Source organism: Dendropsophus ebraccatus, chromosome 2, assembly GCF_027789765.1.
Source record: "Dendropsophus ebraccatus isolate aDenEbr1 chromosome 2, aDenEbr1.pat, whole genome shotgun sequence".
Lineage (NCBI taxonomy): Eukaryota > Metazoa > Chordata > Amphibia > Anura > Hylidae > Dendropsophus > Dendropsophus ebraccatus.
The window spans coordinates 52,710,320-52,725,190 of record NC_091455.1 but is presented as its reverse complement, the minus strand read 5'-3'; the positions used below and the strand labels follow the sequence as shown (position 1 = coordinate 52,725,190).

Here is a 14,871-nt window from a genome sequence, read left to right as displayed (position 1 = left end):
GGGAGATATGGTCAAATAGGATTACACTGTGTGCGATGTAAAGTGATCACTTAATCCAAGATCCCAGAAGAGGGAAGCTGGAGTAATGCCTTTGTTTACCTCAATGTATTCCAGAATTATTCAGGAATATATCCGCCTCCTGTATATATTTATAGCATGTACAACCTGTCAACATTTCACGCGGGTAACAAATGTCCCTGGAACAAATGAAATAATGTCCTCTGTAGCGTCAGCACTTTTAGTGATGCAATATAAGGGAAATCACCTGACCACTAACCCAGCGCCACATTGGCGCTTAGCCCTAGCAGATCTCTACATACAGAAGCAACATCAGGGGAAATCCAAGATATTTTGTTATGCAATATATGTCTCTATCACTATGATAATAAAATGATGTTGCTACATGACATATTAGGCTGGGTTCACACTACGTTTTTGCAATCTGTTTTTTTTTCATCCGTTTTTTGCAAACAAAACCTGATGCATGTGCGTGCATTCGTTTTGATCCGTTTTTTCCATTGAATTCTATTATAAAAAAAAAGATCAAAACGGATCCGTTTTTTTTTTAACATACACAAAAACGTAGTCGACCTAATTTTTATATCCGTCAAAAAAAGGATCAGTTTTTTTAAATTATGGAATTCAATGGAAAACGGATCAAAACGGATGCACACACATGCAACCGTTTTTTTCCATCTTTTTTTCACCCGTTTTTTTGCAAAAAAACGGATTGCAAAAACATAGTGTGAACCCAGCCTTATTCCTTTTAAAGGGGTTCTCTGCTTATAAAATGCAACAACAAAAGTTCAATCTCCAGGATGCATGCCCACAAGACAAATTTCCAAATCAAAAAAGTTATTCCTTATCTACTGGATAAAGAAAAATAGTCTGGGACCCCCACTTATCCCCTCCTAAATTTACCAAAATTGGAACTTGTACCTGATAGCTGAAAACTACATGGTGTAGTAATATTTTGGCCAAGGTCTTCTAATCTACTGATCTGTAAATAGCCCAATAGACAACAATGCGCACTAACTCGAATATGGAAATACGGATCCGTAAATGACAGGATGTGTGAAAAAGGCTTAAGGCTGCGCTCACACGTAACGGATCCGCAGCGGATCCCTGCCCTATACACTTATGGGCAGACAAACTACCACTGTATGTCCGCAGCCCACCCCTTTAGTCCCCCCCTGCCGGAGCGTATACATCACCTTCTCCACGCTCTGGCTTGCTTCGGAGTGCAAGCCGGAGTGTGGAGAAGGTGATGTATACGTTCCGCAGCGCACTTATTGGCTGAGCAGGACGTGGAGACACTGGGAACCCCCAAAGCAAGCCAGAGCGGGGAGCAGGTGAAGTATATGCTCCGGCGGCGGGGGGGGGGGGAGGTTAATGGGGCGGGCTGCTGACATAATCACAGCGGGATGTTTATCCCGCTGCGAGTTTGTCTGCCAATAAGTGTACAGGGCAGGGATCCGCAGCGGACGTCTGAACGCACCCTAAGTCTGCAGACAATGCCAGCACTTGTAGGAAATGTCATGAAAAACACTGGAGGGGTGGGCATCGCTGAAGGACTGGTCACTTTATACCAAGGAGAAAAGCGCAGAAGAACTGGAGAATGTAGAGATTAGTGTACAAGTTAAATTGTGGGATGAGAATATTTATTCTTTTCTTATATATTCTTGGATGACATACCACACCTGGAGGATTATCACCTGAATAAATGACAAGTGCTGCCAACCCCCGAAGGGCTGACGTGTTCATCAGAGCAGTACTAAATGTGAAGGGATAAGAGCTATTCTGTGTAATTCTCAGGATAATATATCAGATAGACATTCCCATATACTACAACCTGGGCAATGTAGAGCCCCAAAACAATGCTGGAAAGGTATAAGACTTGCCTTTTTCCGTAGCTTCTCAGCAGCATCAAGTTCGGCCTTTATTGTTTTATCAAATTTGTTGAACAGCTTGGGCTTCTTTTTCTTTGCTACAAGAGAATTGTCCAATATAAGCATTATTTCAGGCTCAATATACAATTCCATTCTGATTCATTTCTTACTGTATCTTAATTGGGGTCAGAGCTCATCCAATACACAGCTATAAATCCTCTCCCAACCTGACAGAGTGAAAGCATTACTGTCATTTAAATAAAAAACCTATTGACATTACACAAACACATATATATTTCAATCATTTGCTGAGACCATCACCAATCTCTAGCTGGGAAAACGGCACAGCAGCACGCTTCACTTCCTGGCTCGGCGCAAAAATCCATCTCATTGCAGGAAATGGGCTCCATTATAAGCCTATTGAGCACGTCTCCTGCAATGAATTGGAACAACCAGTGAGCTGGAGTTGGAAGTGCACACTTCTCCCGATCTATAAAGCAAGGGAAGTCTTAAAAAGGAGACCACGACTGATCAAAACTTCGACTAGTCTGTGTGATGTCAAAAATTGTTTTTGTTTTTTTAAATATACAATTCTGTCTGCTCGCAGATGACCACTAGAGGGAGGTAAGGAGCTAACTGTATACTGCCTATACATTAACCTAAATCTAAAAAAAAATGTATATTAAGCTCCTAAGCTTCCCCAGCCATGGCTGCAAGCAGATCTAAAGTTGGCTTTTACTTTTACTAGGTCTAGGCAGGGAATCTAAAGCTCTGTATTAGAAATAAATACAATAATACTGTATATTAAGAAATCAGAACAGATTGGTAGACATAAAAAGGAAATATTGGTAAAAGGTAATCTATCACACATCCAACCATTACCAAATAAAGGTGGTGCAAGAGCCATAACTTTACAGTTCAGATACCAAAGTAACGATTACAAAAACGTCTGAGGAAATATCATTCCAACCTATCACACTGGTATTAATAGTAGTTATTTACATATGTATATTAGAAAATCTCCCCCCCCCCCCCCCCGGCCTTAGCCGTCTCTCCTTGAGGGTGAACGCATTTAGCTTTGACAGGCTGTCTTCATATCTGAGATCTTCCATACCTCCCATTCACCGATTTGTCCTTCTGTGAACTCTCTACAGCTCTGATGAGCATTTTTTGGACTGGTGCCCAAAACTGGACTGCATACTCAAGATGCCACCATAACAGTGCGTTATAAAGGGGCAAAATAATAAACTGCTTTCTTTAAAAGGAATAACTTTCCCAACATCATATATCTAGTTAGCCTTCGATGCAACAGATATGCACTGTGTGCTAAAAACCAGTTTATTATTAAAGGCTAAAGATGAGCGCAACTCGATTCTGATCATTCAATGTTTCAATACTGGTGGGTGAAGAACATGGATACAGTCTATGGCCTATGGCTGTATCCATGTGTTTCAGGACTCCATAGGGCTGCATCTAACTTCTTTAGTCTCTGGTATTCATATGGTGAACGATTGGACTTGAGCGTACTCATCCCTATTGAAGATACCCAATCCTCTTTTGTTGTAAACTCAAACAATAGTGATCAATTTAGTGTATAAATAGAAGGCATGAAAAACATGGATACCGCTGAACACTTCACTCAACACTAGTAACAAGGTGATTTTTGGACTCTCACTGTGGATACTGAGCCCATCAATGTCTCCTTCATGGTGCACTGATTCTCCTATGTAGAGGGAGAGGACCAGAGCTGGCCTGTATGTCAGCAGTACTCAAAAAGGGACCTTCTTTCCCTTACTTTTTTGGCCAATCACAAGGCAGCGCCTACTGCTTTCTTTTATGCAATGCTGGAGAAAAAGCACTGGTCCAATGCTAGGGGGTGATCCAGTGATCTCTAGCAGCAGCTTGTCTCTCCAAGAACAAAAGCATCACAAAACTGAAATACAACATCCCCGACCCTGTTGTCCCCCGACATCTATAGTCATTGGAGAGTAGTAAAGCCTTCATACACACTGGATGGTCGACCAATCCTCTCAAGACTGGTGGATTCAACTGATTTTAAAACAATGTGTATGGCCAGCTTTATTCTGCTACCAAACGGAGAATGTTACAGCCACTTGTAGCACAGAATAAGTTTGAGACAGGCCGTTCCTCTTGTAACTGCTTAATTACCATTTTGGCTCATTAAGCCAATTGAACTCCTAAAAAAACAGAATAACACTCTTTTTAATCTGATTTATTATCTGAGACCTAATTAGAAAATACGTGAAAAAACTGATAATTTCACGTAATTAAATATTGATTTTCCTTCAGCAATGGATTAAACCGGCGCATGTTAATTTCTTGATTCCTACTAATTCAACATTTATCTAGAATTATGTAAATAGCTCATTAGCGAGGTGTAATTAAGTGTTTAGAGGGTAATGGCTGGGATGGTAAACCTCATCCGGCACGGGAACACAATGCACCAGGAGATGGAACCACCCATTCATCAGGGCACAAACAATACACAGCTTGCGTGAGGAGTTGAGCAAGTTGTCATTATACATTACGTAAGAGTCAAATAAAATAGCAAAAGCTAAAAGGACAAAGCTTAAGTTCCTCTGCAGTGTAATGATATCTCTAGCCATGCCAAGTATATCATATGGTTGGAAAGTGGATACAGCAAAAAAGGAGGATGGTCTGGCACAATCCACACAGAAGATCCAAGCAGTTAATAAAGATTTATAGAATAAGGAACCAAACATTGAGGGAAGTCTGTAGGAAACAAATGACATTCATACTATAAGGCGGCTAGATAAATCTTGGATTTTATGAGTAGACCGTGGCAGATGATCCTTTTTTTTTTGCAATTTCACTGCTTGAGTCAGCACTGGAGTCCAAGGACTTCAGCATTTGCTTATGGTTGGGGATTGATAACATACAACTTGTCTAAAGTGTGACCATTCATCTTAGGGGCCGCGCTGCCCGTCTGCTTCAGCCCACCCCTGACGGCTGACGTCACTTCCGGGAAGCGCCGCAGAGAATCTTGGAGGGCTGAGCTGAAGACGCCACCGGGAGCTGGAACAGCAGGAAGCAAGAAAAAAGACACTGCTGCTGGGGAGCGATGTGGCAGGTGAATATGCTTGTTTTTTTTTTCCACATGGGGGCTGCATTGCAGGGGCTGCCTATTCTACATGGTTATGTTACAAAGGGGTGCGGGCTATTCTATATGGTGGGGCAGGCTATTCTATATGGGGGGCAGGCTATTCTATATGGTGGGGCAGGCTATCCTACATGGTGGGGCAGGCTATCCTACATGGTGGGGCAGGCTATTCTATATGGTGGGGCAGGCTATTCTATATGATGGGGCAGGCTATTCTATATGGGGGGTAGGCCATTGTATATGGGATTACAAAAGAGGGGCCTATTCTTTATGGAGATGTTACAAAGGGGGGGGGGGTATTTTATATGGGGATGTTACAAAGTGTGTGGGGGGGTAATTTTATATGGGGGTGTTACAAAGTGAGGACTACTATTTGGAGGCACAAACTGGGCCTAACTGCTTATATAGGGGTACAGAGGGAGCAAGGTTACTGTGTAAAGCAATACTCTTGGGGAGTTTGTATATAGATGTGGATAATGCTGGAGTGAGGAACCTAAAATGTTTGTTCGGTAGATCCTGCTGAGAGGCGTCACGGCCGGAGAAGTCTTCATGATGGCCGAGCAAGAAAAAGCAACCAACTTCAGCAAAAACATCACTTGCAATTCATGCAGAGAAGACACCTCCTGTGAGTAGATGTAATTGCACCAGCTGAAGTGTCACAGTGACAGCCACAGCCCGGCCATGTATGTCAGTTAGAGGTGCTGCTGTGGCTAGGCTCCACCTCTGTGACACTTTTGCTAGTAATGAAATGGAGAATTATAAAAGTTTACACTGGCTAAAGGTCCTGTCACTTATACTGTATCTCCCCCGCACCTTTCTACAGCTCTGTACCTGGTATGGACCTCACAGATTCCTTTCTTTAATGGCATGTTCATACATCCATTGCAGATTTGATGCTGCTAAAATACATAAATATGCTACATCAAATCCACACTACATTATGTTTTATCTTTATTTTTATGCGTTGATCATGGGGTTCACATATTTAAGTAAGTAGTTAGGAACATGGCGAAATAAAGCAGAATTCGCTCCAGCATGTATAGCACACTGCTATCTATAATATATTGGGGATGATATGGTATGTGGGCTGCTGAGGTTTGAGTGCCAGGGCTGATTTCAAGTCCCAGTCCGGCCCTGACTGGTGCATAAACCAAAAGAAGAAATCAGTTTGTTTTAATAAGATATTTTTACAAATCAAACTCCCCTACCCTTCATTTCTTCAACTAGCGTCAGCAAAAGTGTGAGCATCAGGGTTAAAGAACTGACAGACCTGTAATATAATATACTGCAAATATCTTATAACCGGGACTGAATGTAATTCAGCCACTGAAAACCTGTACGTATGAGTGTCACGCCATACATGCAGGTAGAGATAGAGACCGCGGAAGCCAGTGTGTATGTATATATATATATATATATATATATATATATATATAGGGCCGGCGTCAACACCCGGCATACTCGGGCAAGTGCCGGGGCCCACGACACTTGCCCGAGCAGTGAGCCAGACGCCCGCCGCATCACCGACCCCGATGCTGCCGACCCCAAGTCCGGGGGAGGGCTGGGGAAGGACCTGCCGTGTTTGCTGCACTGGGGAAGGACCTGTGGTGACGTCATAAGGGGGCGGGGCTGATAATGGGAGAGGATGCAGGTGGATGAAGGACCTGTGATCATTGTCATGTGACATGAGGAGGCGGGGCTCACTTATACCTCCCCTCTGTATGCTGTGAGTTTTAGTCCTACTCTTATATCTCCTCCTGTAATGTCCTCTGATCTCCCATAATAACAGGCTGTCCATGCTCGGAGTTGTAGTACTCCTCTTAAATTTCCTCCTGTGATGTCCTCTGATCTCCCATAATAACAGGCTGGATATGCTGGGAGTTTTAGTCCTATTATATCTCCTCCTATGATGTCCTATGATCTCCCATAATCACAGGCTGTCCATGCTGGGAGTTGTAGTCCTAATATATCTCCTCCTGTAATGTCCTCTGATCTCCCATATTAACAGACTGGATATGCTGAGAGTTGTAGTCCTCCTCTTATATCTCCTCCTATGATGTCCTCTGATCTCCCATAATAACAGGCTGGACACGCTGGGAGTTAGAGTCCTATTATATCTCCTCCTGTAATGTCCTCTGATCTCCCATAATAACAGGCTGGACACGCTGGGAGTTGTAGTTCCCCCTGGTATACCTCATGTAATGCCTCCTGATTGTAACTCCATTCTAGCCTGCTCTATGGTGAACAAGCTAGAATACAGACTCCAGGGGGACGACCTTCTTCTAGCAACTCCATTCTAGTCCATTCTAGCATGGATGCGCTCTCACCAACAGGCGCAGAGCGCCTGCTGGTGGATCCACAAGGCGCACACAAGGGAGAAGAGGACCCGTCCCCCGCCCCGATTAGTAAGTATGATTTTATTTTTTTATTTTCTTGTGCTGAGGGAGAGCAGGGGCATTACTATGGGGGCAGGGGACATTACAATGGGGTAGAGCAGGGGGCATTATTACTACATGGAGGGCACAGCATGGGGACATTATTACTATATGGAGGGCACAGCATGGGGACATTATTATTACTATATGGGGGGCACAGCACAGGACCCACAAACCTCCTTACTTTACTGTACATGACACCAAACAGTGGAGTTACTACTGTATAGGAGCCTATGGGTGGGAAAAAGGGAAGGAAGTTGCTGGAGATGTGTGGAGCCTAAGATGTTTGACTGACGGGTCCTGAACAGATGAATTGTAGCTGGAAGAAATCATCATGGAGGTCTGGGCCAGATGGAGAGGAAACGGAGAGCGATCACCTCAGATCAAAGAAGATGTCACCTGTGAGTTACTGAATTATGTTTTTTTTTTGGTATTTTGTCAAACTTTATTTGTTAGGTGTTCCCCGAGGTGTGCTATACAAAGGGGCCCGTTGAGGCTTTCTCGTCCAAGGGCCCACAAAAACCTGGAGCGGGCCCTGTGTAATATATATATATATATATATATATATATACACTCACCGGCCACTTTATTAGGTACACCATGCTAGTAACGGGTTGGACCCCCTTTTACCTTCAGAACTGCCTCAATTCTTCATGGCATAGATTCAACAAGGTGCTGGAAGCATTCCTCAGAGATTTTGGTCCATATTGACATGATGGCATCACAAAGTTGCCGCAGATTTGTCGGCTGCACATCCATGATGCAAATCTCCTGTTCCACCACATCCCAAAGATGCTCTATTGGATTGAGATCTGGTGACTGTGGAGGCCATTTGAGTACAGTGAACTCATTGTCATGTTCAAGCAGAAATCGAGACTCATCAGACCAGGCAACGTTTTTCCAATCTTCTACTGTCCAATTTCGATGAGCTTGTGCAAATTTTAGCCTCAGTTACCTGTTCTTAGGTGAAAGGAGTGGCACCCGGTGTGGTCTTCTGCTGCTGTAGCCCATCTGCCTCAAAGTTGGCCGTACTGTGCGTTCAGAGATGCTCTTCTGCCTACCTTGGTTGTAACGGTTGGCTATTTGAGTCACTGTTGCCTTTCTATCAGCTCGAACCAGTCTGCCCATTCTCCTCTGACCTCTGGCATCAACAAGGCATTTCCGCCCACAGAACTGCCGCTCACTGGATGTTTTTTCTTTTTCGGACCATTCTCTGTAAACCCTAGAGATGGTTGTGCGTGAAAATCCCAGTAGATCAGCAGTTCCTGAAATACTCAGACCAGCCCTTCTGGCACCAACAACCATGCCCCGTTCAAAGGCACTCAAATCACCTTTCTTCCCCATACTGATGCTCGGTTTGAACTGCAGGAGATTGTCTTGACCATGTCTACATGCCTAAATGCACTGTGTTGCCGCCATGTGATTGGCTGATTAGAAATTAAGTGGTAAAGTGCAGTTGGACAGGTGTACCTAATAAAGTGGCCGGTGAGTATATATATATATATATATATATATATATATATATATATATATATATATATATATATATACACATACACACACACACACAGTATATATATATATATATATATATATATATATATATATATATATATTTTTTTTTTTTTTTTTTGCCATGGTCCCATTTTAAAAACCCTTTAAGATGCATTTGAAAAAAAAAAAGAAAGCAGACACACTTTCCTAATTGTGGATGGCAGATATACAGAAGTGCATAAAATCCATACATTTATTTCTAATGCATATTCAAAAGATGTAGGCGGAAGGAATAGAATGCAGATCATCCACTGTAGTTAAGAAGCACCGGAAATTTTACCATAAGGAAAACATTCACAGAAAACTTGAATCCTGGGGCCACCTACTGGACACTTTAAGAACATATTACCCATCAATGATGATATATCTGCTATGACACTACTTTACTCCTGCACAACAAGAGATCTGCTGTGCTGTTTACTAATTGTGATGAACCCAGTAAACATAAAGAAGTGCAATATGACCCAAGATACAACTACATCATCAAAGGTAGTCACAGATAATGAATACCTTAGAGGCCTGGCAAGTATCCTTGCGGTATTTTTGGCCTTGTATCAGCGAATAACCTTTAGGACAGTTTTAAAGATGTTTCCACCAAAGTTATAATGTAAGATAGGTGCCATAGCGGAAAATCATAGTGGTAATAGAGCAGAACGGAGTGATGGATTCACTCACCTGGTAGTGTTATACTTAGGGCCCTATTACACGGGCTGATTATCATGCAAAAAATCGTTATGTCGTTCTAATTTAAATGAGAATCGTTCTGGGTAATTGCAGGCGCCGATCGAAAAATCGTTCATATGACGATCGTTGATTTAGATCTGAACCTAAAATTATCGTTAATTGTTCACTGTAATTCCACATTCGTTCGTTCAAGTTCTGGATTTTTCTGTGTAATCGCACATTGTTCATTGTATTGCTGAGATTAGAAGGAGTAAACGATCATAGTAACCATCGCAATAACGATCTTAGTAACGATTGTAACTAACGACCATCGTCGAGGTTTGGCGGCATCCCGGAGAGCAGTGTACTGTCCATGGGTATGTTATGCACTTTGCTTCCTTGTTTGCACTAGTCACTTTACTAATGATGGGATATTGGGTTATAGTTCAGCAGATAGCCATATACTATGTTCCCTAGTCCATCTAAGTACTGTTAGACTTATTTAATAGTGGTTTACAGCGTATGTGCATACTTTATCATGAGGTGACCCTAATATGCTATACCTGGGTTGCCGTCTTCCATGTGTGGATTTCTGACATTTTTTACTGCTATATTTTAATCAATAAAGGTACAATTTATACACAATTTATACACATTTTGTGATTTCATCTATTGTATTAGAAATTTATTGCACATAAGGTCTTAGTACTATTTTAGATTATATGGGATCAGAAAGAGTAAACGATCATAGTAACGATCGCAATAACGATCGTAATAACGATTGTAACTAACAACCATCGTTCTGTGTAATATGGTGAACAATTTCAGGTTAACGATAAACAATCTCGTTTGCGATCGTTTATCGTTAGCCGTTAAAAATCGCTGTGTGTAATAGGACCCTAAGTGCACACTACCTATATGCAGAGTCATTGAAGAAGCCTGAGCTGCCATGTTCCCAGGAAACAGCCGAGGTCCAGCGCTAGTGAATCTCGGCTAGATGCAGAGATGATCGGTGTTAAATGGAACATCAATCAGCCCTGACAGGTAAAGGATGTGAGACAATTCCGAGCAGGTAAAGTCTCATAACGATGATATTTGGGGTGCCAAAACCCTTTCACAAGTTTAGGAGACATAAGATCAGTTTACAAACACCACCAGTTTAAATAGCTGGGTATGTGGTTAAAGCTCAAAAGGAAAGTACTGCCCGCCAGGGCCATATTAACAGCTGCTGCTGCCCTAAGCCTGAAGACCCCCCATCTTGGGAAGCTTGGTCTCGGCCACATGCATTTCTCTACACGTAGAAACATTGTCTGAATCACGTTTTTCATGGTTTTTAACGGCTTAAAACATAAACAAATTTCCACATACAATCAATGATTAGAGCATATTGTCTGAAGGAAAATAAAAAACAACAAAAAAAAGTTATTTCCTACCCCCTGCAAGGTGCTGCCCTAGGCACCGGACCACGGGTGCGTAGTGGTAAGTAAGGCCCTGCTGCCCACATTACAGACATAAGAACAATAAGCTAAAATAGCTAGTGGATAAAATTGCTTTTTTTTAGCTAGTTTATCTTTTACTTACAGTTATTTTGTCTGCAATGTGGGCAGTTCCTACCTGATCTTGTCTCCTACACTTGAGAAAGGGGTCTGGCCCCTGAAATGTGTGGTTTTGGTACTCTGAATAAACTCCTTAACTTTACCTGCTCAGAACCATCTGCCATCCTTCACCAGTCAGCGCCGATTGACTTTTCTATTTAGGCTTCAAATAATCCTAAGCTTTCCCCATTGTTCCCACCAATGTAGGACTAAATTTTCAGGGATAAAACTCACTGTTTTAGTCCCTTGTACAATGAGAACTATAAAAGAGATTTTTTTGAGAAAAATTAAAGAGAATATACAGGATGCACCCAGCAATGTGCTTCCTCTGATATTATTGGTGCCTGTCGCCAATCATGCCCAGAGTACAATGAAACAGAAAAAGAGGAGGCTGGATCTCATATCACGATACTGCTCCACACAAATCTCTGAGGCGCATACATAGGTGGAGCAATGCCGCCCGTGACATGAGATCAAGACTCCTTTTTTTCTATTTCATCATATTCTCAGTGACTGTGAACATTGGGAGCATCCCAGACCAAGGGCCTCCAGTTAAGCAGCTCCTCTCCAAATCAAGCCAGAGAACATTGCAGCTGGCATATGACATAAGCTTTAAACAGCCAACGGTACAGGTGCGATAATTCCGAAATACATTACAACGAGGATCCTATAGGTTTTTTTCTATTCGTTTTTCCAATAACAAAATTCCATTAAACAATAAAGAGGTAGATTGTATCCAGCAGAAAACCATAGAGTGCTACCAGGGCCATATTATAAGCTGCTGCTGCCCTAGGTACTAACCCTGCAGACGCCCCATCTTCATTCACCAATTAGCATCATCATGACTTTCTAGTTTCTGATATTATATTGATATCTGATCAGTCTTAGGCCGCTTTCCCACATTTACTGTACGTCACCACATGCAGCCGAAACCAGACCCTCATGAGGTAACCAATAGGCGTATGGCCAATAATCCTGGTAACAGCACATGACTACTGGGGAAGAAATAGAAGCGTGGGTTTTGACCACATGCATTTCTCTACATGGAGAATCATTTTTTCATGTTTTTTCACTGCTTAAAACATAAACAAATTTCCATATTGAATGAATGATTAGAGTCATCTGCAGATTGTCTGAAGGGATTCTCACCACAGGATTGGTAGATTGGTAGGTAATAGCTCCAGGCGTCACATTTAACATCGCCACACCACACCTGAACAATACCACCATACTGTGACTGGATAACACAGCCACACCACACCTGAACAATACCACCATACTGTGACTGGATAACACTGCCACACCAGACCTGACCAAAACCGCCATACTGTGACTGGATAACACTGCCACACCAGACCTGACCAATACCGCCATACTGTGACTGGATAACACTACCATACCAGACCTGACCAATACCGCCATACTGTGACTGGATAACACTGCCACACCAGACCTGACCAATACCACCATACTGTGACTGGATAACACTGCCACACCAGACCTGACCAGTACCACCATACTGTGACTGGATAACACTGCCACACCAGACCTGACCAGTACCACCATACTGTGACTGGATAACACTGCCACACCAGACCTGACCAAAACCGCCATACTGTGACTGGATAACACTGCCACACCAGACCTGACCAATACCGCCATACTGTGACTGGATAACACTGCCATACCAGACCTGACCAATACCACCATACCCCAACAAATCCCCCCCTCCCCTTCTTCCCTTTAAAAAGACACCAGATTTACTGGCAAGTCTGAAAGGGAGGTGGGAGAGTAAAAAAAAAAAAAAAAGTTGTTATTCCCCCTGCAAGGTGCTGCCCTAGGCACCGGACCACGGGTGCCTAGTGGTAAATACGTCCCTTGGCGCTACCTCCTCTTCCATATACGTGGTATAGTCAGGGGTACCCCTTAAATGAACAATAATGGATGCCATATTTCAATGATCAATGTACTGAGCAGTGGTCACTACATCATGCAGCTAATATAACTGCTCCCCCCTTCTCCTATCCTTCATGGCTGCTCCAGCCTACTCAGAGCTCACTGTATCGTAATGAAAGTGTGAGTCTGTGATATACATCCAGCATATGGCCTGTATATCAGATGTGTGAACACAGGCTTAGAACAATTTACAAAAGCAAATAATAGTGGAACTGAGAATAAAACGCAAAATTTTGTGGGGAAAGTGAACTGTAAAGTTGTTCCACCTGGAAGACAGCGCGGATCTCATCTTCATCACTCGGCTGCGTGAAGAAATATGGCGCAATCTGTCATTATGTGTTATTTGTCATTCCGCACATTTGTGAACATTAGTGGAGAAAACAGATACATTATTCATGAAGAAATGGCTCTACCTTTCTCCTTTTTCTCTTGTGATGATGATTCATCTCCTACAGAGAAAAAAATATATATAAGTCATTATGAAGCTAGTCTTAAAGGGCAGAAATCACATATTTTCATTTTCAACGTATTGTGGACGCCTGGACATATGTAATAAGTCTTCACTCATTGAACGTTTGAAATATTTGTCACATTTCAGCTTTATATTATTATGGAAATGCTCTTATTTCTCTGACCTGTATGAACATATGTGGCCTATGGGCTGGTAGTTGCCCTCAGGCATTCAACCTGCTCATAAGAAACATTCATATTTTCTTTTCCTTAGTGTGCTGCGTGCTATCCCTCTGATGTTCACATCTAAGTACATAGATATAGTTATATAACCAAAAGTAGGCTTAAAAGGAATCTGTCAGCTCTAGATCATGTTCAAAGATACTGTGCTGAGCCACAGCATGTCTGCCTCCTACCTCCCCCACCCCTCTCTGCCTTCATTGGGCTCATCTTCCAGCCATGCATATCAACTAAAGGCAGGGAGGGGTAGAGGAAGGATGAGGCATGCATCACTTGAACTCTGAGCATAATCTAGAGCTTAGAGATTCCCTTTAAACCTCCTCTAAAATAGTAAGCTTGGTTACTTTGACCACATTTTAACATGGCCATACACTATAAGGAACTTTTGGAAAAACATCCCTCAGGCTGACAGCTCTCTCCCGATTTGATCATACACATAAATTTTGGAATGTCCTTATCTTCTCTGTGGAGAAGGGTAAACGGCAACCAAACAGCTCTGGTGGTGGCTTATCTGACCTAGGACAATAGGGCTAGGCCCAACCCCTACTGTACATCCACCAAAATCATCTGGGCGGGCAAGAATCAGGAGGCAGTCAGCGGCTTTGGATGACTTTATTCAGCAGATGGACCAAAGAACCGTACAACACCCAAGGTCTCCCATGTATAGGAACAGTACAAGAGAAGTTTCACATGTCATACAATTGCCTCCATCAATAAACATTAGCAGAAAGGCTTTCACTGAAGACCTTGATGCCTTTCAAAATGACAATGTCATAGGAGGTCACCTATTCCAATCAGTTTTCTTCTGCAATAGTTGTTCAAGACAACGGTATGTGTGATTATCGAGAAGTGAACCAACAAAAACAGTAATCACTGAACTCAAGGAGAACAGTGAAAAAACTCCAATGAAGTACTCAATCAAGAGTCTCCACTGATGCCCCCAAAAA

At 42.5% G+C, this 14,871-nt stretch overlaps 1 protein-coding gene across 4 annotated transcripts in view; it reads right to left on the bottom strand.

Annotated features, from left to right (window-relative positions):
• Positions 1-14,871, bottom strand: part of ASPH (aspartate beta-hydroxylase) — a 144,608-nt gene that overhangs the window by 43,213 nt on the left and 86,524 nt on the right. For all 4 annotated transcript variants that reach the window (XM_069957539.1, XM_069957540.1, XM_069957541.1 and 1 more), the window contains 2 exons: positions 13,648-13,683; positions 1,902-1,987 (listed from right to left, as the gene is read on the bottom strand). In XM_069957539.1, coding sequence (XP_069813640.1) covers positions 1,902-1,987; positions 13,648-13,683 — 122 coding nt within the window. The remainder of the gene's footprint in view (positions 1-1,901; positions 1,988-13,647; positions 13,684-14,871) is intronic.